The sequence below is a fragment of the Heloderma suspectum genome, chromosome 1 (assembly GCF_057233095.1).
Source record: "Heloderma suspectum isolate Gila_16-S chromosome 1, 16-S_ref, whole genome shotgun sequence".
Lineage (NCBI taxonomy): Eukaryota > Metazoa > Chordata > Lepidosauria > Squamata > Helodermatidae > Heloderma > Heloderma suspectum.
Genome location: NC_139458.1, coordinates 412,935,053 through 412,960,848, shown reverse-complemented (window position 1 = coordinate 412,960,848; position 25,796 = coordinate 412,935,053). Strand labels below are relative to the sequence as shown.

Genomic DNA, 25,796 nt, shown 5'->3' with positions numbered 1-25,796 from the left:
AAGCTGAAAGGATCCAAAACCATTCCTCCTGCAAAGTGCATCATTCATACCTCTCCCCGCATCATTAATCCACTTGAAACCAGAGAGCGCAGAAGCAAGAAAGACGACAGGTTAAGCCAAAGCACTGCAAAGCACATTACTCAGGAATATATTCTACTATTAAAGCCAATCCACCCACTGATTACAAGCTAATCTTGACTTGGGATAAAAATATATTCCTTTCCCAAATATGGTGAACAGTCAGGAAAATGTTATTGGGGTTAAAGCAGCGGCCACTGACAAAGAAAAAAAGAAGCAGAATACACACCACCGCCAAAGAGGGAAAGTACAGTTTGTGGCAAAAAAATCACACTAACTGAAGCACATTAAGAAAGCAATCAGACACTCTGGGCATCTCTACACCAGCCTAATATCCTGCATTATACAGTCAGAGCCAGAAATATCGGAACAAGGATAACTGTTTTGGCAGTTGGCCTCTGTATACCACCACATTGAAGTTGAAAGGAAACACACCCAGATGGGAGCAAAGTCAGGACTTTCAGCTGTAATTCAAGGGGTTTGACAAAAGTGGGGCACTAACCCTTCAGGAAGTACAGCCAGTGGCATACAGACACCCCCATCGTTGGTGGCTCATAAGTAATGGAACAAATGGCTGACAAGCACCTGCAGGGCCAGGTGTGGCCTGTTTCCTGGGCACCCCACGACCAATCAAGCAGAGAAAAGACCTGGAGGTGGTTCTGAGTGTTACATTCGCATTTGGTAGCTGTTCACTGGGACTCCCAACATGAGGTCCAAAGAGGTGTCTATGCGAGTGAAGGAGGCCATCATTAGGCTGAGGAAACAATATAAACCCATCAGAGAGATAGCAGAAACAGTGGGAGTGGCCAACACAACAGTTTGGAACATCCTGAAAAAGAAGGCATTAACTGGCAAGCTCAGCAACAGCAAAAGACCTGGAAGACCACGGAAGACAACTAAAGTGGATGACTGCAGAATGCTGCTCATGGTGAAGAGGAACCCTTTCACAACATCTAGCCAGGTCAAGAATGCTCTTGAGGAGGTAGGCATGTCATTGTCAACATCTACAGTCAAGAGACGGCTTTATGAATGTAAATACAGAGGCTTTACAAACAAGGTGCAAACCACTGGTAACGCTCAAGAACCGAAAGGCCAGATTAGCCTTTGCCAGCAAACACCTAAAAAAGCCTGCCCAGTTCTGGAATAAGATTCTTTGGACTAATGAAACCAAGATTAACTTGTACCAGAATGATGGGAAGAGAAAAGTATGGAGAAGGAAAGAAACAACTCATGATCCAAAGCATACCACATCATCTGTCAAACATGGTGGAGGCAGTGTTATGGCATGGGCATGTATGGCTGCCAATGGAGCTGGGTCACTGGTGTTTATTGACGACCTGACTGCTGATAAAAGCAGCAGGATGAATTCTGAAGAGTATAGGGCTATATTTTCTGCTCAGATTCAGCCGAATGCTGCCAAACTGATAGGACGCCACTTCATATTGCAGATGGATAACGAACCAAAACATACCGCAAAAGCTACCCAAGAGTTTCTCAAGGCAAAGAAGTGGGATGTTCTTCAATGGCCAAGTCAGTCACCTGCTCTCAACCCAATAGAGCATGCTTTTCACTTACTGAAGACAAGACTGAAGGCAAAAGACCCACAAACAAGCAGCAGCTGAAGGCAGCTGCAGTAAAGGCCTGGCGAAGCATCTTGAGGGAGGAAACTCAGCATTTGGTCATGTCCATGGGTTCCAGACTTCAGGCAGTCATTGACTGCAAAGGATTTTCATCCAGGTATTAAAGGCAATCCTTCAGTTTGAAATGATGTTGGTTTGTTCCATTACTTATGAGCCACCAACGATGGGTGTGTGTGTATGCCACTGGCTGTACTTCCTGAAGGGTTAGTGCCCCACTTTTGTCACACCCCTTGAATTACAGCTGAAAGTCCTGACTTTGCTCCCATCTGGGTGTGTTTCCTTTCAACTTCAATGTGGTGGTGTACAGAGGCCAACTGCCAAAACAGTTGTCCTTGTTCCAATATTTCTGGCCCTGACTGTAAAACGGGGCTTTCTGCTTCCATTTTAAATGCAGGGTCAAAGCGACTCCCTTTTTCACCTGCTTCATTTCCCCCCTCCCCTTCCCCCCTCCTTCTCCTTGTATCTGAGTCTTCCCTTATCTTTCATTGATCTCACTCCTCTTCTTGCCACTTTAACTCTTTTGATGGAGGGAACTGAAGAGGAACACAATGGGGTAACTTGATAGCTCATTATCTGCGATCTATTTAAAAATGGAACAAAGGGCATTTAGTGCAGGAGATGCCCTGGAGGGTCTCCACGTCATATAAAAAAGCCTGCAAACTTCCATGAAGGATCAATCTCAATTGCAGGATAAATCCCAGTATGAAGGAGCCCCCTGCCACAGAGGACTATTTACCACTATTATTGGTGATGCCGAGGAAGAAGTTCATGAATGGACTTTTTACTGCTGCTCTCCCCGCCCCCAAATCAATCCTTCAGCTGGGAAAGAGCAGTGTGCTTTCAGCTTCCTAGTCAGTGTCTTGTGTATCTGGCAGCAAGATGCTCCACTTCACATGTATATTGTTGTCTCCCTCCGCCAACATGTGAATTTTTGCAAGGGGTGCAGCAAAGTTTGCACTTATCCCCTATTGTATATGTGCTCCAGCCAAGATCTTACCCATTAGGCCAGAGGAAGATGAGACACTCAGTCGTTTCCATCCATGAGCATTCTTGCAGGTTGATGCATACACACAAGGTGAACGTCCAAATGCTAGTTTTCAGCTTAGTCAGTCAACATTGATGGAGGGGATGCTTTGAAGGATACCTGATGCATTTTCCAGGTTCCTCAAAGTTGGCTCTACCCATAGGCTGACCATACGTGCCGTTTTAAATGGGACAGCACCATTTTTTTTTCATATGTCCTGACCATCCCGTTGTTCTAATATAAATGTCAATTTTGTCCCATTTTTAATTTTTTGTAAAACTGAATGCGTTTATCATAAGGCTCTATGCTAATCCATGCGTGCAGTAAAACTACTAGTGTGATGAAAGAGGAAGTTCCATTTACGTTATCCAGTCAGGGCCAGGCTTCTTGAGCTAGTGACGATTGGACACCGCCCCCTTGCTTGTCTGCAGTGGCAGGGAATTTGAGAGGCAGTTGCTAAGCCCCATTCAGCGTGTGGGAGCTAGGTGGGTGAGTCTTACTGTTATGTCTACCATCATATGTCTACCAATGTTATGCCCATTGAGATTCTTTCTGCCCTACATTCAGTTTGATCTGTCCCGTTTTTGTCATCCCAATATCCCGTTTTTGTCTCAAGGAGATATGGTCAGCCTATCTACCCATCCTGACAGCCACTTACAGCACAACCACCATGACTCTGCTCTAGCACTCCTTTATGCTGGGATCTCCAACATGGCGCCCATGGGCAGCAATTTGCCCGCAAACACCTCTCTTTGTGTCCACAAGGGTCCCTGCCTTTCCCGATTTTTATTTCTGAAGAGTTTTAAAAAATCATATTCTTTTAACTGAGAGGTTGGTACGCAAAGCAAAGGGCTGCCCTCCAGTGCCATCTGTGTGTTCAAAACTGTGGTTTTATATTTTAGATCTCAGATTTCACCTCTGCCTTGCAATTAGATTCTTGGGCAAATCACTTTTCTTTTAGTCTCATCACTCTTCCTTTTTGTGGCTGGCTTTGCCCATTATGGCAGCCATCTTATGAAGAGACAAGCCCCCCATGGCAACCATTTTCTAGATTGCCTACGAAATTTGAGTGCTCTCAAAATTCCAGGTGCACTCAGTGACCCAACTAGTTGGGGACTTCTGTCTTAATGGATTATTAAGGTCCCTTTCCCCTACTGAGCAATGCAGTTAATACATCTGCTATCCCTATTTTAAAAGAAATTATGACCTACATTATGAGGCTATATCAGGCTGTAAGAACTGTATAAAGACAAAGCAGGTGTTGTCTTTAGTTTGACCACTAAACTTTAGTTTAGTTTAGTAGGTGGTACAATGAAACAAGTTTTTCAGGTTAAAGAATTCTTCAAAACTGAAGCAGGCCTAATACATTTAACACCTCAAATCTGTCCCTTTATAATCCTAAACATGTTTGCTTAACATAAAGTCCTGTAGTGGGGCTTAATTGTGTTTCATATGGCAGGCTCAGCCTCTTAGCTTAAAGAAAGAACAGGTTGCAAATCTATCATTCAGAATTTCATACTTGGGGGTAGAGTTTCTGTATTGTTTGTCAGTACTGATTAATCACTCAGGAAACACTACACTTTAAGATTGTAGCGACTGGGGACTAGTTTCAACTTTGAAATTTAATACATCCAGATAACAATCTTTTTGAATACTGTATAAAAGTGACATAAAATCAACTGTGCAAGATGCTGAACTAAGGATCATTTGCTATTGTCAGGAAAATGTAATATACCACTACGTGCTCTCAGAACATTAGTTATGTTCTGATAGGTAGAACAACTACATATTCATCAGCCAAGTTCAAATGCTGGTGGTGGTACCATGGAGAAATGCACAGCCAATGACTTGTGTGGTCATAAAACCTTTAATTAAGAGGTTAACTAGTATTATGGGCTCTTAAGCCATATTGTGAGAAATCCTTAAGCAAGTATAATCTTGGACGATTATCATAATGCAATAAGGATTCTCTCTCCAAGGTGTTTTTTTTAATACTTTTATTCTTTATATAGTACATAATAAAGCAGCTCTATTGAAGATTTAAAACATTGCCAGAAATGTAGCAGAGGCCAAGAATGTGAGCCGCCTGGGCTTGAATCTCAGCTCAGTCATGAAATCATTAGGTGGCTTTGGACAAGCCCACTATTCTCTTATCCATAGAATGGATGTCCCCTGGACACAACACCCTTATCAGGTGCACAACCCAATTGCTATGATCACTTTCGAGATATGAAGGCCTGGAAACACATGGAAAATTCAGGGGGGAATCAGGTTTTCTTCCAGCACTTTTTTTGTCCTTGGGGAAAAAAATGGGCCTTCAAATCATAGTTAGCTTATGCAAAAGCCTAACTTTTAAATAGCACCTATAAAGTAGCTGCGAACTAAGATGTTCTGGGTTCAAAACTATCCTGCCATGAACTCAGTAGGTGGTGTTTGGCACAGAAGTATCCATCCATGGCCCGTTCTCAAACCTGAAATATGGGGACAATAATTCTGGCTTATTTTGTAAGGCTGGCATAAGGATTACTCATATAATGTATGTATGGCTTGAAAACTCTTGAAAATGTACTATGTAGATCTATATTTACAGTAATAAAGAGCAATGCCATGCATGATACTTGTTGGGGACCAATTAATGCTGTGTCTAAGAACAGTTGGAATTTCATAGAGGTTGCAGCTATGAAATGAAGGGAAAATAATGCTCATAGAATCAGAGTTGGAATGGGCCATCAACTTCAATCTCCTGCTCAGTGCAGGAATCCAGTTTAAAGCATCTGTGACAGGGTTCCTGAAGGGTTAGTGCCCCACTTTTGTCAAACCCCTTGAATTACAGCTGAAAGTCCTGACTTCGCTCCCATCTGGGTGTGTTTCCTTTCAACTTCAATGTGGTGTACAGAGGCCAACTGCCAAAACAGTTATCCTTGTTCCAATATTTCTGGCCCTGACTGTAGCTTATCTGAACTGTTGAAGTTTTCATAATGACATTATTGCCAGAAAAATAGAACTTAACTCTTCTGCATAGTCTGGGCTGGGCATGGTCTTCAGCTTTGCTTTTATAGACAGAAACAAAAATATGTATTGTGACTTTATCCTTTTTACAAGGCTAACATTCAGGTGTAATACAAATAAAGTTATCTTCTTCTGACATCATGTAAAATAAAGATTAGTCTTCCAGAAGGATGTACATTTTATATGCCTCTAAATCACCTGTGTTTGGAATCCCCCCATGCTAAAAATGTATGTGATTATGCCTCATTATATTCAAACATCAAACATGGTGCTATTAAAGACCCTACTTCTATGTTCTCACAACATATTATTGCTTTAAGGATTCAAAGAATCCAGCCCACAACACTGCAGCAACAAAACCTTATAGGGGAAGGAATCCTAGATTTCTGCAGCAATGAGTGTCTCAATGGAACTTTGGGGACTGAGCCCAAATTCTTACCTGCAGGCACAAAGTTGAAGTAGATCTACATTAAAAAGCATAGTGTACACATTTCTCAAAAGGAATCCAGAGGCAAGCCACATTAGCCCCTAAAACTGATTTTAAACAATATCTGCACAGTTAAGAGGCTCAGCCTATTTTATAGCATGCCTAAAACCTCCTGACGAGGATAGATCACATGCGTCTCCACCTCTTTGTGACATGACACAGACAATGTAAACCTCCTGTCAAAAAAACCAAACAAAAAGAAACTGCTCATCTTGGCTCTGCTCTTCCATAAGTTACCAGAGACAAAATAGTGCCACGAATTCTAAGGTTATAATAATGCTCAGCTTTCCCTGAGGTGAGGTGTGTTCTGCTTCAAGACTGAAACAGAAAACATTAGGCTGCTTGTAAGGAAAATAAGTGTACACAGCAGACCAAAATGAAGCTCAAACCTTTGCGTGTACAGAAATAGCCCCGCCTTTAGATTCCTTTTTTCAAGATAGGCAAAGTCCTCTAGACATTGCATTTTAATGCGAGGGGCATGCTCTCAAGTAGTTTTAGAAGGGGGCTTGAGTTCAAAAAGTTTGAGGAATACTGACTTAGCTGTTTGCAATTGTAGCTACATTTTTGTTGACTTTATTTTTTGTGCTACGCTGTAAATTTTAAGTAAGACATTGCATTACTTAAGTAATGCAATGTCTTACTTAAAATTTACAGCGTAGCACAAAAAATAAAGTCAACAAAAATGTAGCTACAATTGCAAACAGCTAAGTCAGTGTTCCTCAAGCTTTTTGAACTCAAGCCCCCTTCTAAAACTCTACTTGAGAGCATGCCCTCGCAGCCAAATGCATGGAATCCTTGCACACCTGCTGCTGCGTGCATAAAGATGCTCTGTCCAGCCACATCTGTCAGGTGTATACTGTTGATATTTTGGTGCTTATTAAAGATCTGTCTACCCACCCTGGCCTTTGGTAACTTTTGAAAATTTTGATGGAGTTATGTTTATTAATTGCTCCTGGCTGTTTTGTCTTTCCAATTTTATATTTACTCTTTTATATTTACTATGACTGATTTGTTTTGAATTTGATTGTAAGCTGCCTTGGGAACCTGAAATAGCAGAGAGGTAGAGTATATGTTGTTAAATGAAATAAAAAATAAGGAACTTAAATATGTCATTAATCAATTAGAAGAGAATTAAACAGAGCCTCTCAGACTCACTCTTAAAACTAGCTAGCCTAAGGCTCCCTTTCTTCGTTAAATTATGCTTATATTACCATGATTCCGAAGCCTGGCAGGGATTATACCTATTGTGCTAAATATTGCCCTATATCATTAAGGTAGATATAAAAATATTAACAGCAATTCTGGCTGACAGACTGCAACAAGTTACTGCTACCTTGGTTAGTCCAGGCCAGGTGGGATTTATTAAAAATAGACAGGGGGCAGATGCTTTTAGATTAGTTGTCGATCCAGTTGCTTTAAACTCTAGAAGAACTAACCAGGCGGCCATTATTTCCTTGGATGCTTTGACAAAATTCATTAGAAATTTATTTTTACCACATTGACTAATTTTGGTTTTCCTATAGAATTTTTGAAATGGGTTAAAATTTTATACTCGGCTCCAAGAGCGAGAGTAATGACTAATGGTTTTTGTTTTTTACTTGGTCAGGGCACCAGCCAAGGTTGTTCACTTTCACCATTCATATTTGACTTATGCTTGGAACCTCTGGCATGTGTTTTTAGACAAAATAGTAGTATTCATGGATTTGTGCATTCTGGCTTAGAATTTAAAATTACCCTTTTTGTGGATGATCTGTTGCTGTTTATTTCAAAACTCCAGTTGTCAGTTCAAGCACTGATAAAATTAATACTTTCCGTGATTTATCTGGTTATTCAGTTAATTGGTCAAAGTTGGAAATAATGCTGGGAGACAGGGTTTACTCTAGCATACTAGCCAACTGGCAATGTCGATGGTTCCTAGAGTTTATTATTTATTTGGGAATAATTATCCCTAGAGATATGTCTCAAAAGATTAAATTAAATTTTAAAAAGTTGATCAATTATATTTCATGAGACATAGATGGGCATCTTTAAAGTTGAGTTTATGGGGCAACGTTAATACACATAAGATGAATACTATACCTCAAATTGTTTACATTATAAGTGAGATCCCCTTACTTATAACTGGCAAATATTTGTACAACCTTAATGCTGTTTTGTAAATTGTTTTGAGGTTCCTTTCCACCAAGAGTATCTTTGAAAAGGATGCGACTTCCAATTAAAGAAAGTAGGTTTGGTTTTCCGGATCTTGCTACATATCATTGGGCTTATTTGATGACCTGTAATAAATTTTGGTCTTTTCCACTCGGATTTGATTTTCCAACTTGGTCAGTTTTGGAATCTTCCTATCTGGAACCCCTCTCCAAATAGATGGCATTAGGTTCTCGGCATATTAAGGCAGATTGAGCTCCTCCCACAATCTTGGCAGTTAGAGATGTCTGGAGTATGTCACACCAATTACAGTTTGACCCATTTTCCCATGTCAAATTGACTTTATGGGGAAATCCAGATCTAAGAACAGGAAAGAAAATCATAGAATCATAGGGTTGGAAGGGGCCTGCAAGACCATCGAGTCCAACCCCCTGCTCAGTGCAGGAAGCCTGATTCCCAGGTGGTCTCAAATGTTTCTGTGGCGAACCTGGACAGATAAAATTATCTTTACCCTGGATCAATTAGTGGGTGTTGATGAGTTTTTGCCATTTTCAACTTTGCAAGATAAATTTGGTTTGCCGACTACAGCTGAATGGCAGTATTTGCAATTGAAAATTTGTTAATATCTAGATTCAGCCCTGCTGCTTTTACTGTCTCAGAATCTCCTTTACTATTGGAAACACTTACTGAAGCTGACCAGGTATATCGACCCACGATTCATGTTTATAAATACTTCAGTTAATAAATATGATACACGGGGTCTACAGCAGGAATGGAACAGGGAATTGGAATGTCCTGTTTTGTCTAACAGGACCACTGTTTTGGCATCTATATCTGGTATCTCTATAGACCTCCTGTTATGTCTTACTCAGCAAAAACTTCAGTTTGGCTTTATTGGACACCACAACGTGTCTCAAACAAAGGTTTGTCAAACTCGGCTAGTTGTTGGAGGTGTAATGCAATTAAGGCCAACCACCTGCTTACTTGATCCTTGCCCATCTTGGCTCATTATGAGGTGCAGAGAGAGACTGGGTGAGGGGATCAAGGCAGTGGTGAATGCCTCCCTTGAGGAGGGAGTGATGCCATCAGCCCTCAAGGAGGCAGTGATAAGACCGCTCTTAAAGAAGCCCTCCTTGGATCCTCAAGTTCTGAACAACTTTCGCCCAGTCTCAAATCTGCCATTTTGGGGCAAGGTGATTGAGCGGGTGGTGGCAGTGCAGTTGAAGGCACACTTGGAAGAAACTGATTATCTAGACCCATTTCAGTCGGGCTTCAGGCCTGGGCATGGGACAGAAACGGCCTTGGTCGCCTTGGTGGATGATATGAGGGCTCTGGATAGGGGTGAATGTGCCTTCCTTGTTCTCCTGCGCCCCTTCCTTCCCGACCATCTGCTCCCATCCGTAGTACATGCCCTGGTCTCCTCTCGTTTAGACTACTGTAATGCGCTCTACGTGGGGTTACCCTTGAAGACGGTTCGGAAGCTGCAGCTGGTACAGAACACAGCGGCTCGCCTGATTAAAGGCAGCCGCCGGCGAGATCACATCACTCCAGTGCTGAAGGAGTTGCACTGGTTACCAGTTGTTTTCCGGGCCAAATTCAAGGTGTTGGTTTTGACCTTTAAAACCCGATATGGTTCCGGCCCAGCCTATCTTAAGGAGCGCCTCCAGCAACACCAGACAGGCCGCTTAACAAGATCAGCCTCGGATGGCCTTCTCTCTGTCCCATCAGCCAGGACAGCTAGACTGGTGGGGATGAGGGAGAGGGCCTTTTCTGTGGTGGCCCCCACTCTGTGGAACTCCCTCCCTAGGGAACTCCGTCATGCCCCCTCTTTAATGAGCTTCCGTCGTGCATTAAAAAGTGGTTGTTCAGGCAGGCATTTGGGGTGGGTTAGGGTATTTTAAAAAAAAATTTATGGTAGAATTTTATTGTTTTAAATTGTTTTATGATGTGTTGTACATCGCCCAGAGTGGCTGGGTGACCAGCCAGATGGGCGATTAATAAATTTAATAAATAAATAAAAAAACGCTTCTTTTATTTATATGTTCTGGAAATGCCCAATAGTTGCCTCCTTTTGGGAGGAGGCTATCATACAGTTAAACTTCGTACTGGAAAGCTCTTTAAAATTTACTGATGTACATGTTCTCTTAAACTATTTACCTGCCTTTTGGAACGTAACTCACTGTCAGCGTAAATGGATTTTTTGCGCCCTCTTGGCTGCTAAAAGACTTCCAATACTGGAAGGATAAAAGCTCACTGCCTATAATGCAATAAAGAGTTAAAAACACTAGCAACATTTGAAAAGAGCAGTATATAGGCACTAAAAAGGTAAAGGTGTCCCCAACCAGTCGTGTCCGACTCTAGGGTGTAGTGCTCATCTCCATTTCTAAGCCGAAGAGCCAGCGCTGTCTGAAGACACTTCCGTGGTCATGTGGCTGGCATGACTGAACACCGAGGTGCATGGAACGCTGTTACCTTTCCCGCTGAAGCGGTACCTATTTGTCTACTTGCAATTTTTTGCTTTCTAACTGCTAGGTTGGCAAATGCTGGGACTGAAGACGGGAGCTCACTCCGTCACGCAGCACTCGGGTCTTGAACTGCTGTCCTGCCGACCTTCTGGTCTGCAGTTCAGCATCTTAACCACTAAGCCACCGCAGCCCCAAAGGAACGGTTCCTCCTGTGCAAGCACCGGGTCATTACTGACCCCTAGAGGGACACCACTTGCGCTAGTGTTTTTGTGGCAGACTATAGCAGGGTGGTTTTGCCATTGCCTTCCCCAGTCGTGACTACCTTTCCCCCCAGCAAGCTGGGTACTCATTTTACCGACCTCGGAAGGATGGAAGGCTGAGTCAACCTGAGCCGGCTACCTGGGACCCAGCTTCCGCTGGGATCAAACTCAGGTCGTGGGGAGAGTGTTGGTTGCTATACAGCCGCCTACCACTCTGCAGCACACAAGGCTCTTTTTTATAGGCACTGCTTGAGTATATTTGGATATCTGGTCTGCTTTTACTGAAGTTTATGTGTAATCTATTCTTTTTCTCCCTTTTTCTCCCTAGAATGTTGTAATATTTGAAACTGAGGACTTTAGAATATGTTGTTATATCTTCAATTTTTGGTTTTATGTTTTTGTTTGTTTTGTTGAAACTCACAATAAAAATTGATTTAAAAAACTAGTCAGCCTAAGAAAGAAAGGAGAGCAGCTGCTATGGCCAGAAGTTTCCATATATTCCCCACCTCTGTACAGCTTCCAAAGTTTGTATAGCAGTTTTGACAGTGGCAACACCAAAACACATTGGAGGAATGTGTTTCTGGTTCTGCTCGCTGCAGGATCCTCTCTCTCTCTCTCTCTGGAACGTCAGCCTCCCACCACCAGGGGCCCTCCCAAGTTTGATAACTACTGGACAGAGGAGAGCACAAAGAGGACATTTCAGTAGGTAAAATAGCAAGACGTTCCCACACAAATTAAGCGCAACTGTTTTCACTGAAGGTAAATAACGCTTTAAAACACATTTCTTTAGTACAAAAAACAAATATCTGATACGAATAATTCTGAAGGAGTTTACATTAAATACCCATCCTTAATAGCAAAAAACCCCACCACCTAACCAGAGAATCCAACATAAACTGATGGAGCATGAACAGGAAAAGTATGCCTGGGCACAATCTCACAAGGGTTATTTTTTTTTTTTTAATGTAAACAGTTTAGCAGCTTAAATACCAAAAGGCTGCATATTCAGTTACACATACCCATACCCAACAATTATCACATGCTTACATAAGTGAGAAGTACTTACACATTCAGAACAAAAAGTTAGAAATTCCACAATGTAAATCTGATAACATTTGAAAGCACATTTGATACAATTAATGCCAAGCTAGAAAAAAATCCTGACTGGTAATGCCAGGTTTTTGATGCTGGGTCCTAGAAATTTGATTCCTGCCACCCCCCTCCTCCAGCCTTGCCTAATGAGAGTTTTCCAAACTAATATTTTTAAGGTGCTCTCTGGGAGTCTAAAGTAACTCCTTTTCTTAGCTTTCTAATGTATAGCAGTCTTCTGGCCTTGAAGTAGAAAGACTAAACAATTCTGTAGCTGGAGGCTAGATTGCATCTAAAAAGCGATGAGCAAATGCAGCTAAATTGTCTGCATTTTCATTATCTGTGAAACTGCTTATTATATTCAAGTAGGTTAAGTTTAAGATACTTTGGTTTAGTTGTTATAGTTTGGATTACAAGCTTTAGGCAGCAGACATATCCCTTCAAGCTCTTAGGTAAAACCAAAAAACCTCTGGCCAGGTTCAGACACTTACAAGCTGGCAATCCTTGGGTTGTATCCAGTGGTGTCTTTCCACAAGTGAATGGAAATCGCTGGCAGATCGAATTTCAGCACCCCAAATCTGCTCCAGAGAGTTGGGGGATCCTCCAAAACAGATTCCCAGAGTGTGGGGGAGAAGGGTGAAAGGAAACTCCCATTCCGTTAGCAGAAGTCGACTCAACGTATTGTTGGAGTAAGCCCCTTAGAGGTGCACAATTTAAAACACACACGCGCACAAACACACATCTCCTATAAACAAGGTAAAGTAGACACTCTATATAGGAGCACTGTACATGTAATTGCTTGATGCATATATTCTCCCCTGCCCCACTTCAAAAGGTAAGAAGCACGAGTCAGGATACAATTTGTACAGACCTCTGTCTCTCAAGTCAAAAATTATGTCCCACCATAGAGGAAGAATATTGTAGGTGTCTGAACCAGAGCCCAGATTTAGGTACATTTATACACTAGAAATTGGTTAATATCTAAATGGGCAATTATGTTTTGTCAATACATATTATTTTAACGCAAACATGTAATGCAATGAATGATGAAATTTGAACTCAGTTTACAGGGCAATCCTATACATGTCCACTCAAAATTAAGCCCCACTGAAGTCAATGGGGCTTACTTCCAAGAAACTGGGCACAGGATTGTGACCCTAATAATCTTCCATAAAAAATGGCTGAAACCATATTTTCAAAAGTTTATTTTTATTATCACTGATGCTATATAATCAATTCAGTGCATTCCTTTACATTATAAACTTTACAAGCTCACTGGCGCAAAACAAAGCGTTTTGCCTGATTTAAGGTGAAAGCTATGAACCAGCCTTCCCCAATGTTGGGCTACAACTCCCATCATCCAGCCAGCCCTTGGTCATGCTGGCTGGAAGTGATGGATGTTGCAGTCCAAAAGATCTGGAAGTCACCAGATTGAGGAAGGCTGCATAAACCACACCCTTTACCACTGTCACACATGGTAAATAGGTAACCAATTTTATCCAGAAATACCACCTGAGTCTTTATATCAAACTTTCCAAATATAATATACAATAACTTGTGAAATGTTTCTAACAAAAGAAGTAAAAAACATTAAGATACATTAATTCAAAGGCACTAAACTGCCTTTGAAGGAGGGCATCTTGTGAAACATATATTTTAATTAAGAATGTGTGCACAATCACAGGTGTAATCATCAAAACCTTGTGTGTACATGGGATGTTCTATACATGATTTTTAAAATATTTATTACCCACAAGGTCTTTCTAGATACATAATTTGCCATTTGAGAAGTGGGCATTTGTACAGATAGTGTAGGCACACTTGTTCATTTTTGCATAGCTACAGGTATTCTATGGTTTGCAATTACTACTAAGGGCCACTTCATTACACTCTGAATGAAGTGGGGTGTATTAGATGCACACATACAAATGTAAAGTGTGGATGCAATAAATACATACCCCACACAATTCCAATCATCAGGAAGCTGTGGTTTGCTCTAGTTCTGTTGAGTGTATCCTAGGAAAAACCCACATTTGCCTACATGTAGTATTTGAAATGGTCTGATGTGCTTGGAAACATCTGTATTTTGGTAATGTGGAAAACTGAATTTATGCTGAGATTTGGTGACTTGACAAGCAATTATTCAACTGCACATTTATATAAACTATACTAAATATATGGTAAAACGTTATTTAAAAATGTTAATTGCTACAACAGGTTATGCAAATATAAAAGAGCAAATATACAAGTATAACACTGAAAATACTGTACTTTATTAGCACGAATAAGCTGTAACAAGGCACAGCAAGCGAAGGAAAAACATACATATTGATAAACTGGTTAGTGTTGGCATACAACTTTTCTTGTATATGCAGCTTTGAAGTTTCCATACCTCACAGTCACTGCCATGGAGAAGAACATATTGTAGCAACTGGTTAAGAAACTAGGAGCACTACTCATTGGTACAAGATAGATAAGCAAAACAAAAACAAAAAACTTGGACTCTGTAGTCCAACACAAATTTTAGTGCAAACACAGCTAGGACAAAACAGGTTATGTTCTGTCCACAAAGGAAAAAAAAAAAAGGAAGCAAAAGAGCAACTTTTCAAAAGTATTTTGCTCAAGGAGGAACACAATCTACAAGTTACCAAAAAAACACGGTGCTACACAGTTTACAAATACAACAGTACCTATGAAGCCTGAAACTTTACTTCTGATGCACTGAGGAGGGGAAAGAGAGTGAGATAGAACACTAACTGTTCTGGATCAGCTTGAAGTGATAGCTAAGCTTAGATGGCCATTACTATTTTTAGCAGATGGTTAAAAATACTGTTTTGAACCATTCAAAAATCAGTTAATAAAGCAATAAACTTTTTCTGCAGACCACTTGAACAAAAAAAGTTTAGTAAGTCATCTACCGAGACCCCCAGCATTTTTTTTTTTTTTACAAATCAAAGTACATAACTGATATTTTAATAGCATTTTTTCCATTCAGCACTGGCATCATCAAATGCAATGCCATATTACGGAAATCAAATGTCCTAGGCCAGGCCACTAAAGAGGGCCCCTTTAACTGGCAAATGTTTATGGAAAAATTAGTAGACTGTACCAGTGCTGTGTTAGGAAAACCATGGGTCCTAGGTCAGGGCCTTGTTAACCTTTTAATATTCCAGCCCTGATTAAAACAGTCTTGATCTGTCATCAGAAAAAAATTAATCAACTGCAGGGCCAAATACAGATATTGACTGTTCTGCAACTATTCCACAGACCGCCTGAAAGTAGTTTATGGACCACCAGTGCTCTGTGGATTAATCTGAGAACCTATGAGTTAATACAACTTTCCAGTTACTATTGTCAGGTTTCTTATGGTTGAGCAGAGCTCAGCTTCACAACTATACCAACAGCAGTAATTGGTTAGATATAAAGTAGTGGAACTTCCTGTGTGTACAGAAAATTTACTAAAACTTGCTTTTAGAACCAGGGCTATAATGCTTAAGTCGATTGATTAAAACTCTTTTGATGGACTGAAGGTGACCCAACTGAACAGATTTAAAAATATATATAACTTATTTTAAGTACTTATACAAGTTGCACATGCCATCTTAGAAGAGGCATTCCCCCTTCTGCGTCATACAGTAGGGCAGCTTTTCTCAACTGGGTGCCCTCCTGATTTGTTAGATTCCAGCCCCTATCCTCCTCAGCAAGCATCAGCCCTGCTGGCTGGAGATAATAGGAATTAGTAGTCCAACACATCTGGAAGGTGCCAGATTGGGAAAGGCTGTAGTAATAAAAGCCTCTTAAGATATGACATCGATAAAAGTGTACCTTCTTTTAAAGCCATTTTAGTCATATGCAAATTTATGCAGATTTAGCTTTCCTCACATGATTAACTCACTAAGATGCCTTTAACTGGGAGATGGCCCTATTTAGAATCAAAGTTTTGTTACAGAGCAGATGCATATAAGTGCTCATTAATGCACATGATTGATTTTTGAAATGCTAGGTGATGGCACAGTCTCCCTTACCGCTCATGATTTTTCTTCTTAAAACAGTTTTAATGTGAAAACCAGGATAAGGGGAAAACTGAACTTTGAAAGGTGTTTTTTGCTGAGAAAGCAACTATACTGGAATACAACTGCTGGCATTCAAATGCTCATATTCAAACAAAAGAAAAGCCAGCAACCCACTTTGTTGTTCTGAAACCTGAAATTGAATGTAACTTGAAGTCAATGCCCAATAGCTGCCTTACATTATTACTACAGAAATTGTAGTAGAAAGAGTATATCGGAATTGGCAAATTATAACTTAAAAACCTGCTTTTAAAAACAAACATGTGATTTTGTGTTCTGCATATTGTTTCAAGAGGTATTCACAACTAGGCTTGATTAATCGCAGGCAGCATCTGACACACTCGTAAACACAATAAGCTTAAAGTACAATATCCCCCCCCCCCCCCAGCTGATGTGCTTGTTGCAGTTATACTGTAACACACACAAAAAGCACAGACTTTAGTGAGCTTACTGGGGACTCTGAACTCCGTTCACTTTGCCTTAATTGGTTCCCGTTCCAACCATCGCACTCGAACTTTTTGCTTATAGTGATATTCCTTTAGAAAGTCCTGCAACATTGATGGCAAAGGGAGGCAATCAATCCCATCATAGGAGGTGTACCTGCAGATTACCGCTCTGCAGATATACTGCAAGCTGAAAGGAAAAGTCCTGTTTAGCGAAACTGTAAGCAATGGTTCAAAAAACATGCAAGAGCTAGGATCTTTGTAGTGTTCTAGAAGCCCAGTAACAGTGGAGGAGTGAAATACACAGGGGTCATGAGCATCAAAACTGAAGTTGTGGTTCCATTGCTCAATGCGTGCATGTAGAGACCGGTTATAACGGCGGAAGCTCACAGAGAAGAGGTAGTCTTCTTGAGCAGAATCCCTGAGCAAAAAAGTGCCTTCAGGTTTTCCTTCCAGAAGTGCTTCAGCTTCATAACGGTCCATCACTCCCCAGTAGCATGGATTACCAGTAATTTGAAGTAAGTCTGGCACAAGGCAGTGTATGTAATCAATCTGAGTATGCACTTTCCAAGCTCCTTGCCTGCTGATGTGGCTATGGCTCTCTCCAGACATCTGGCGTTGCTTTTGTCTACGTGACTGCAAGCAGAGGGTCGTTGTGTCTTCCTCCAGGTCGCAGCTCCCCTGTGGTGTCAAACTACAGTCTCCTGTCAGCTCTGACATGCCAGGGGCCAACTTTGGCCCTAGTTTATATAACGGATTAACCTGTGCAGTAGCTTCAAAAGTATGTATCTGAGCATTGGGAGGAGGATCAACCCCTTCTTCAATACTGAGCCTTCGTCTCTCTCGGAGTCTATCCTCTTCATCTTCTGTAGAAGCCAGAGAAGGATCAAATGTATCAAAAAGAGTTGAGTGTGGGCTCACTGGAGCTGTGTGCTGCTTAATTAGATGCCATTTTTGGGCGAGGTCCGACCCAGCAGGAAAAGGGCATTTTTCTAACATTAGTTCAGAAAGATGGATCTTTCTTTTGTTGGAAAAGAGAGGTTTAGTTTGTTTGCAGTAAGTTCTCATAGGGAAACATAAGCCAACAGTTTCCTGCAGTCTCTGCCGCAGAGAACGACTCCCGACAGTCCTGCTCGAGACGCTATCTGTGTCATGAACGGAACTCACACCATATCTTCGCTCTCTCCTTTGCGAGTGAGAACAGCCAAATCTTTTATCACTCTCTAAGGAGCTCTGGGTTTTTGTGGAACAGGAATGTTTCTTTTTCCCACCCCACGGTGCATGCCGTGAGTAGGAATCCCTTCGAGCAAGCCTAGCTCCTGTGGCAACACCCAAGTCACCCTCTTTCTCAATGCTTATTTCCACAATCTGTGGGATTTCTGTAGCACAGTTTTGATTTTTCCTCGCAGAACTTTTTGAAGGATTTAGTCTCAGTTGTAGAGAAACATCTCTTAAAGGGCTGCTTGGTCGTTGCTCAGCTGGATCAGGCATAAAAACAGTTTTATCTCTAACAGATGAACTATTGGAGGTTATGTCTACATTTTCACTTCTATTTCCACCTTCAGAGTTGAAGAGATTCTGGCATCTGTATTTGAAGCTGTTCCACATCTTCCCAACTTTACCCATGGATTAGGTTACCTAAATTTCAAAGACAGGAAGACAACACTTTAGTAAAGTCATTTATTGCATAATGAATCAAAATGATTATTTTTTTTATTGATTTATTACATTTCTATACCGCCCAACAGGCAAAGCCTTCTGGGCAGTTCACAATAATAAAAACTATAAAATACAATACAATAAAATGCTATATAAATGATTAAAACTAGAGTATAAAATAAAAATAGTAACCAAATAAGACCTAGCAGCGGTGCAAACACTACGCATTATGTGAACACTTAAGTCATGGGCATGGACAAAATCACAAGTTTGGGGGAAACTTGATTTCTATCCCTCTCTCCTTATATGCTCAACAGGGTCCCCAAGGTAGCTTACAATACAAATATGAATAAAAGATTAAAACAGTTTTAAAATGGAAGCACAGGTGTGAGCAGTCATACATTATCAGGCAGTCTGTCATAGGTACCCTTTACCTAAACCATTTAGGGCTTTCAAGTTGTTATGATGAAACACTGATTTTTTAAAATGTTGTATGTAATGGAGCATAGAAGTATGTATCTAACTGGAATTTTAGCAATCAGACTTGATAGACTTTGAACATGCACATGTGAAAGATTTAAACAGAGGGAGCAGCATTAGTGTTACTTTTTTAATTGAAATATTCATTTCACAGACCTCATTTTCAGATACAGATGCTACAAAATGTAGCATAACAAATATGCCCATGTATCTTACATAATCACTGTATTTAATTACAGCTCGCAATGATAATGGAATTTCATATTCATTTTGACTTCCAATCTTCAGTAAAGGATAAGATTATAACAAAAAAATATTTTTGATCTTTTTGAAATCAAGTACTTTTAAATTGTTTCAGTCATTTTAGACACATATTTCAGGACTTTTGAGGGAAAAGATCAAAGAAGAGAAGCCAATGACAGAACTGAGAGATCTGTTATATTCCTGAAAGTTAAGCACTAGTAAAACTGTGAAAGAATTCCTATCCATCTGCAAGTTCATTAAAGCAATAATTCTGAACTGAATAATTCTGACCCTCAAAGCAGTTGGTGATCTGAGGAGTTGGCTGATCATTTGAGCTGGCTGCCTGCTTTCCCCCCCAGCTGCTGCTTAACATCAAAAGACTACTAAATATATATCCCTTTTCTAATATTAGTTTTCCAGGTAAGTGATTTTTATAGTTGCCATTAAAACGATATAACATTGTGAAAGAGCAGATTTTGTTCTCAACTCCCTACATCATCAGGTTGCCTTAAACTTAAACCGTTACTTGACAGGTGCTCACTCTGTTTTTTCTTATGACAACTGTACATGTTATCAGTGTAGTCTGGGTGCCATATTTTGTGTGGTTGGGTCATAAGGCACTGGTTAATGTTTGAATTAGGGAGCCAAATAGGATGGGCGGATGATAGCACAAATTTTCTACTACCCTATCCTGTTAGTTTCTTCTTTGACAGATTTCCTGTTTGCACCCACACTTACTTTAAAATAAAATCTAAATCCAAACACTTCTAATTTCTGAAACTGCAAATTGTAATCTAACCTCCATTAAGGTATCAGCTGAACATGCCATCTCCATCAACCCAAACAGAGCAATTTTTAAGATGAACTTTGATAGCTATAAAGTTAATGGGTTAAATCCAACATTGTGCAATCGGCACAACAGGCCTTCTCCTTGCTTTCCTTCCTACTGTAGCCCCCTGCGCCCCCACCATATATGCTCCACAGCAGGTTTGAGGGATGGGTGGGGAGCTGAAGGGGGGGGAGGGAAAATCCATTCTGCCAGCAGTTTCTGTTCTGCAAGCAGATGGTGAACACTGAATGCCACCTAATGAAAATTTCCCCATTTCACAGAGTTTAGTCCAAGAGAACACAGAAAAAGCAAAATAACTGCTAAAGACCAGGCTGGCAACAGTGAAAATGAAGTGAAAGTGAGGATGTAAGGGCATAGCATAGTGCGAAGGAGTATGGCTTGAAAGGAGAGTTTGGTGCCTGGTAGGCTCTGATGACAGGCTCTGCTGAAAGACAGGACCCACAATACCCCTAGCCATGCTCGCCATAGCAAGTGTGCCAGCCACCACATGCAAACATGACATGCCTTAGCTTTCCTCCCAACCTTGATGCTGGGGAAGAGAATGGGAATCATCCACATAATTGCACTGCACTCTGGAGGCACTTGGGAATGCTTTGAAACCGTAACATATGAACTGTGGAGATGATCCCTGCCCTCCTTCTCCAAGATTGAGATAAAAGTTTCAGCACTAAGCTTCTAAGGAAAAACAAGGACATCCTCAACCAAAATACCAAGATCATAATTTTAATACTGTTTATGAAAATTAGGTCAAATATCTGAATGGTGAAACAAGACAGTCCATCTTTATTTATTTGTTTTACATATGTATTTGCCCTGACCTCAGGTTATTTCAACTGTGTGACCTTTCACTAATAAACTGTACAAGTATTACCTGTGGCAAAACATTGCACTGTGGAGTGCTCCTGTTCAGGGTTCCAGCCACCTATGCCCTCTCCCAGGACACCACTCTATTTCACCTGCCAGTTTTCCATTTTTATCCCTTTATTTATTACATTTCTATACCACCCATCTATACCTATACCCATCTATACCTATACCTATACAGCCCATCAGCTCTCTGGGTGGTTTGTAAGACAAAACCTAAAACAATTAAATACAATAACATCATAAAACAAAATATAAAAACCATAAGTTTAAAACAAAATAAATCCAAATTAGTAACCAAGATAAAAGATAAGGGTTTAAAGCTATGGCAAACCTAGACAGCATAGTAGGAAGCAGAGACATCACCTTGCTGACAAAGGTCCGTATCATCAAAGCTATGGTTTTCCCAGTAGTAACGTATGGCTGTGGGAGCTGGACTATAAGGAAGGCTGAGCGCCGAAGAATTGATGCGTTCAAACTGTGGTGCTGGAGAAGACTCTTACAAGTCCCCTGGACTGCAAGGAGGTCAAATCAGTCAATCCTAAAGGAAATCAACCCTGAGTGCTCATTGGAAGGACAGATCCTGAAGTTGAAGCTCAAATATTTTGGCCACCTAATGCGAGGAGAAAACTCACTGGAAAAGACCCTGATACTGGGAAAGACTGAAGGCAAACGGAGAAGGGGACAGCAGAGGATGAGATGGCTGGATAGCATCACCGATGCAATGAATATGAACTTGAGCACACTCCGGGAGGGAGCGGAGGCCAGGAAGGCCTGGCGTGCTATGGTCCATGGGGTCATGAAGAGTCGGACACGACTTAACGACTGAACAACAACAAAAACCTTGGGGTTCCCACAAGCTTGCTGATAACTCAGTCTGTAGATGGTGCTATTTTGGCTACATACGGATCCACACTCTTGAGAATGAGTTCACTATTAGTATATTGCAGGAGTGAGGAACCCTTTTCAGCCCAAAGGCCAAATTCCAACCTAAGAAAGATCTCAGGGGCCACACTCCATCTGTGGATGGGCCAAAATGTCATTACTGATTTAAGCCTGAATAATTCAGCAACACTTTCAAATAGTATCCAAAGTACCAAGCCTCTGCATGTCTACTCGGAATCAAGCAAGAGCAGCATGTCTACTCACAAGTAAGCAGGACTGACTCATTCAGCAGATTCCTCCCCCTCTCCCCTGCAGGAAAAAGCTCTTAGCTAAACAGCAGCTGATCAGGGAAAAGAGCTTTTACTGCAGGGAGAGGAAGCTGGACCTGGGGAAAAAGCTGGCGCGCAGACAACCCTGTGAGTTGTATCTGGCCTGCGGCCCAGAGGTTCCCCATCCCTGGTATAAGTTGTCTTGTGAGGGTTTTGTACCTTAAAAGGCAACCTACAAATATTTTAAAGGAAAACAAATAAACCAGGGTCCCACATGAAATTGCATTAGGGGAAAGAGAGGGGTGGAAAGAGAGAATTTTTTTCCCTTTGCTTTTCCCATTCTTCAAATTTGCCAGATGCACATGCTCATATGGTCACCCACACTTAAAATGAGGGAAGAACTCTCCACCATCTGCCTCTTATGCTACCTTGCCATTTAATTAGTGAATGTTTCATTCATGGAGACACTGACTTGGGGGGGGGGGGAGAGAAGTATGCACATACCACCATGTATGGAAAAACTGTGCAAGTGACAGGGGGAAAGTGTGAAGCTGTCATGACACAAAAAGCATTACCCTGAAAAACAAAGGAAGGAGTTCATCAAGGCCTAAGCCCCGCATAGCACTACTCACTTGATGGGCAAAGCACAAAGCCTCTCGATGTCATGGGGAAGGAGGATCTTCTCCTAAACCAATTAAACATCATGTATAACTGACAAATATAAGGATAAGGTCCAGTATATATAGGCCCAACAACATGCAATCCTTACCTGGCAAAGTTGGCAGGGGGTGGTGTAAAGACTGTACATTCTCGGGCTTACACATGCATAGACATCAGTTACATGACGCATAGGCATCACTTACATGCTATGTCCAACATGACCAGAAGAGGCAGCACTGGAGGCAGGTGCTATCTCACCAAGCATAGAATCTCTACATGTTAATAGGGCTTATGTGTGAAAGTTCAGCCTAAAGAAGTTTAGTTCAAATGTTGAATAGGGGAAGCAATTTATCTATCTATAAATCTATTTATACCCTACTTCTTAAACCCAAGAATTCACAAAGTGGCTGACAAAAATAAAATCACAATAAAATCTTAGAACAAGCTTCCTGTCCTCCAACCTGCCCCCCAAACCCATCATTCATGGGTTTCCACTTGTAGAAGTATGTACTTCAACAAACCTCTTTATGAAACTCCCTGGAAGTACATCTACATTAAGTTATATTCTTGCTCAAGAGGAGAAAGCCATCACTGAAATATTTTTTTTGTACTAATATATTTAAGTTTCTTAGCTTGAAATCTGCCACCATTAAAATAAAAACATGTGGACAGGGTCAACAGTGTCATTCAGCCTGCACGCTAAGTATGGCAGTCCTCTTTAATGAGAGGAATAATTTGAGGACATGTGTGTTCTGGTGCATTCAACTACTATTGCCTATGAAGTGGCATTAAGGCTACAATCCTATACACATTTAAATTCTCACTGAATATAGTGGGACTTCTGAGAAAACAAGTATAAGATTGCATTACACAAGTGCTATCTTAAAATTATATATCGTTAGAATGAAATAAAATGTTCAGGTACTTTAAGAACATAAGAAGAGCCATGCTGGATCAGACCAAGGGTCCATCCACTCCAGTATTCTGCTCACACAGTGGCCAACCGGCTGTCGACCAGGAACCCACAAGCAGGACACAAGTGTAAGAGCATCCTCTTGCCCATGTTCCCCAGCAACTGGTGTATTTTGAATGCTAGATGCTTTGGAAAGTATTCAATACTGCCACTGCGCTTTTGCTCATTCCATTGTTCCAGAAGGACCCACTGCTAGCTTAAAACCCTGCAAATGAGTGGAAATGTTCTGCTCTGGATCAGGACAGCTCAGCAGAGCACCCTTCTGTGAGCTCTGCCAACCTGCTCCATTCCAGAAACAAGCATTTCTGCTCGTTTCAGTTGCTTTAAGAATTGCTAGCTCCCCTTTGCACTAGTAATGGGTCATGCTGGTGTTTTACAGGATACTGCCCTTTAAAAAATATGTCTCTCAAGTGTCTATTGCCCATTTATGAACTTCATATCATACAATATACCAATATATGCAAAAATAAAAATAAATTGGTAGTTGCTCCATTTACCTTTGGCAGCAGACTCACATTGTCTTCTAGTGCTGGAGGTGGGGAATCAAGTAGGCATCTAGGTATCAATGAGCTACTGAAGAGGCCAACGTTTTCAAAATACAGGCCCTTCATGAAGATTGATAGCTGAAAAGGTAGCATCTAGAAGAACTCAACCCAAGCAGACTTTAGATTATGGTCAAACTACACATGATGAGCATGTAGTTCTTCCTCACAACACCCCCCCCCCCCCAAAGCCAGCCACAGGAGGCTGCCATCTGGAGCAGAAGACCAGTGGGAATGGGAGGGGCTGCGTAGTCCTTTTTCTTGTTTTTATCCCAGAAATCAATACCCCTCAGGCTGCTGCCTCACTTATGAGGGAAAGTACAGGGACCCTGCATCTTTTCACATACAGGAACAACAGCTGCAGGGCATATTTTGAAAGGACAAACAGCTGGAAGGGAAATGATTAAGCAGCCCTCGCACCCCAAATTTCAGCATCCTGCAGCTGCTTTTCATTTTAAAAATAGTTCTTCCACCTAACAGAAATGCTCATCATAAGTAGTTTGCCCTAAGTAATCTTGTCAAGCAATCTATACTTATGTACCTGAGAATAAGCTCCACTTAACGGGATTTGCTTTTGAGTAGGTACAGTATGTATAGGATTGCTCTATAAGGGAGGTCTGGGATTCTGGGTGAATAATCATTTTTTGGTTTTAAGGTCTTTGAAGACTGATAGTGCAATCCTACAGATGTCTACTCAGAAGTAAGTCTTATTACACTCAATGAGACTTACTCAAAGGCTCAGATGTGGCTCAGGTGGGCTGAACTATAAAAACCGAGTTGGGAAGAATCCTAGTGATCAACTTCTACCCTGAAACCATAAATCTGTCATAGTTAGGAATTTAATTATCTTACAGATGCCTGTTCCCCTCCCTCCACCCACCCTTTCCACACTCATTGCTTGGAGCACACTTCAGTCAGATGTGGTAGCTTAGGCTGTGCACAGACAGACACTTCTCAGGGAGTTGGAGATGGTGTTTTAGAGCTATCACCATGCACATGGGGCGCACATGCACAGCTTGTCTTATCAAGTGCCCTATTCAGGTATTCGCCCTCCCACAATTCCAACCATGTGAAGAGAGCAGGAAAAACTTTCTAGCCCCACCCACACTGTCATATCTCCACTGCCTGGCCCCACCACCTTCCATGTATGCCCAGATGATTTAGAATTTTAATTGTGCAGGTTTCTAAATAACACAAGAAGCCAAGCATGTACAGCATGTGATGCAAGCATGTACAGCATGCTCTCCACTTCAGACCTTGCCCCTTCAGTGTGTACAAGGTGTTGGGTCTGGGTGTTGGGGACAAAGATGGGGTGGGGCTAGCAAGCATGGTTCCACTGTGTCCCTGATGTGACTGCAATCACACAAGGAACTGAACAACCAAATAGGATATAGTATCTGGTTAAGCTATCTTTTTATGTTTCTATGATGTTTCAAGCTGCTCCAGGGAAAAGCCAATATGACTAGCATTACTTACTATAATCTTCCCCAACCTGGCACCATCCAGATGTTTTGGACATCAACTCCCATCAGTCCCAGCCAGCATGGCCTGGTCAGGAATGCTGGGAGTTGTAGTCCAAAACATCTGGACGGCACCAGGTTAGGGAAGCCTGGCTCATAGGCATGCAGTTATTTTGGTGTGACTGTCAGGCACCTATT

General features: G+C 41.3%; 1 protein-coding gene across 5 annotated transcripts in view; it reads right to left on the bottom strand.

The window, feature by feature from the left end:
• Positions 1–25,796, bottom strand: part of SOCS5 (suppressor of cytokine signaling 5) — an 80,131-nt gene that overhangs the window by 40,260 nt on the left and 14,075 nt on the right. For 3 of the 5 annotated variants that reach the window (XM_084829014.1, XM_084829015.1, XM_084829013.1), the window contains one exon: positions 12,032–18,351. In XM_084829014.1, coding sequence (XP_084685140.1) covers positions 16,741–18,339 — 1,599 coding nt within the window. In that variant the 5' untranslated portion in view covers positions 18,340–18,351 and the 3' untranslated portion in view covers positions 12,032–16,740. Of the gene's footprint in view, positions 1–12,031; positions 18,352–25,796 lie in introns of those variants that run through there. The other 2 variants (XM_084829017.1, XM_084829016.1) reach the window with 1 other exon arrangement.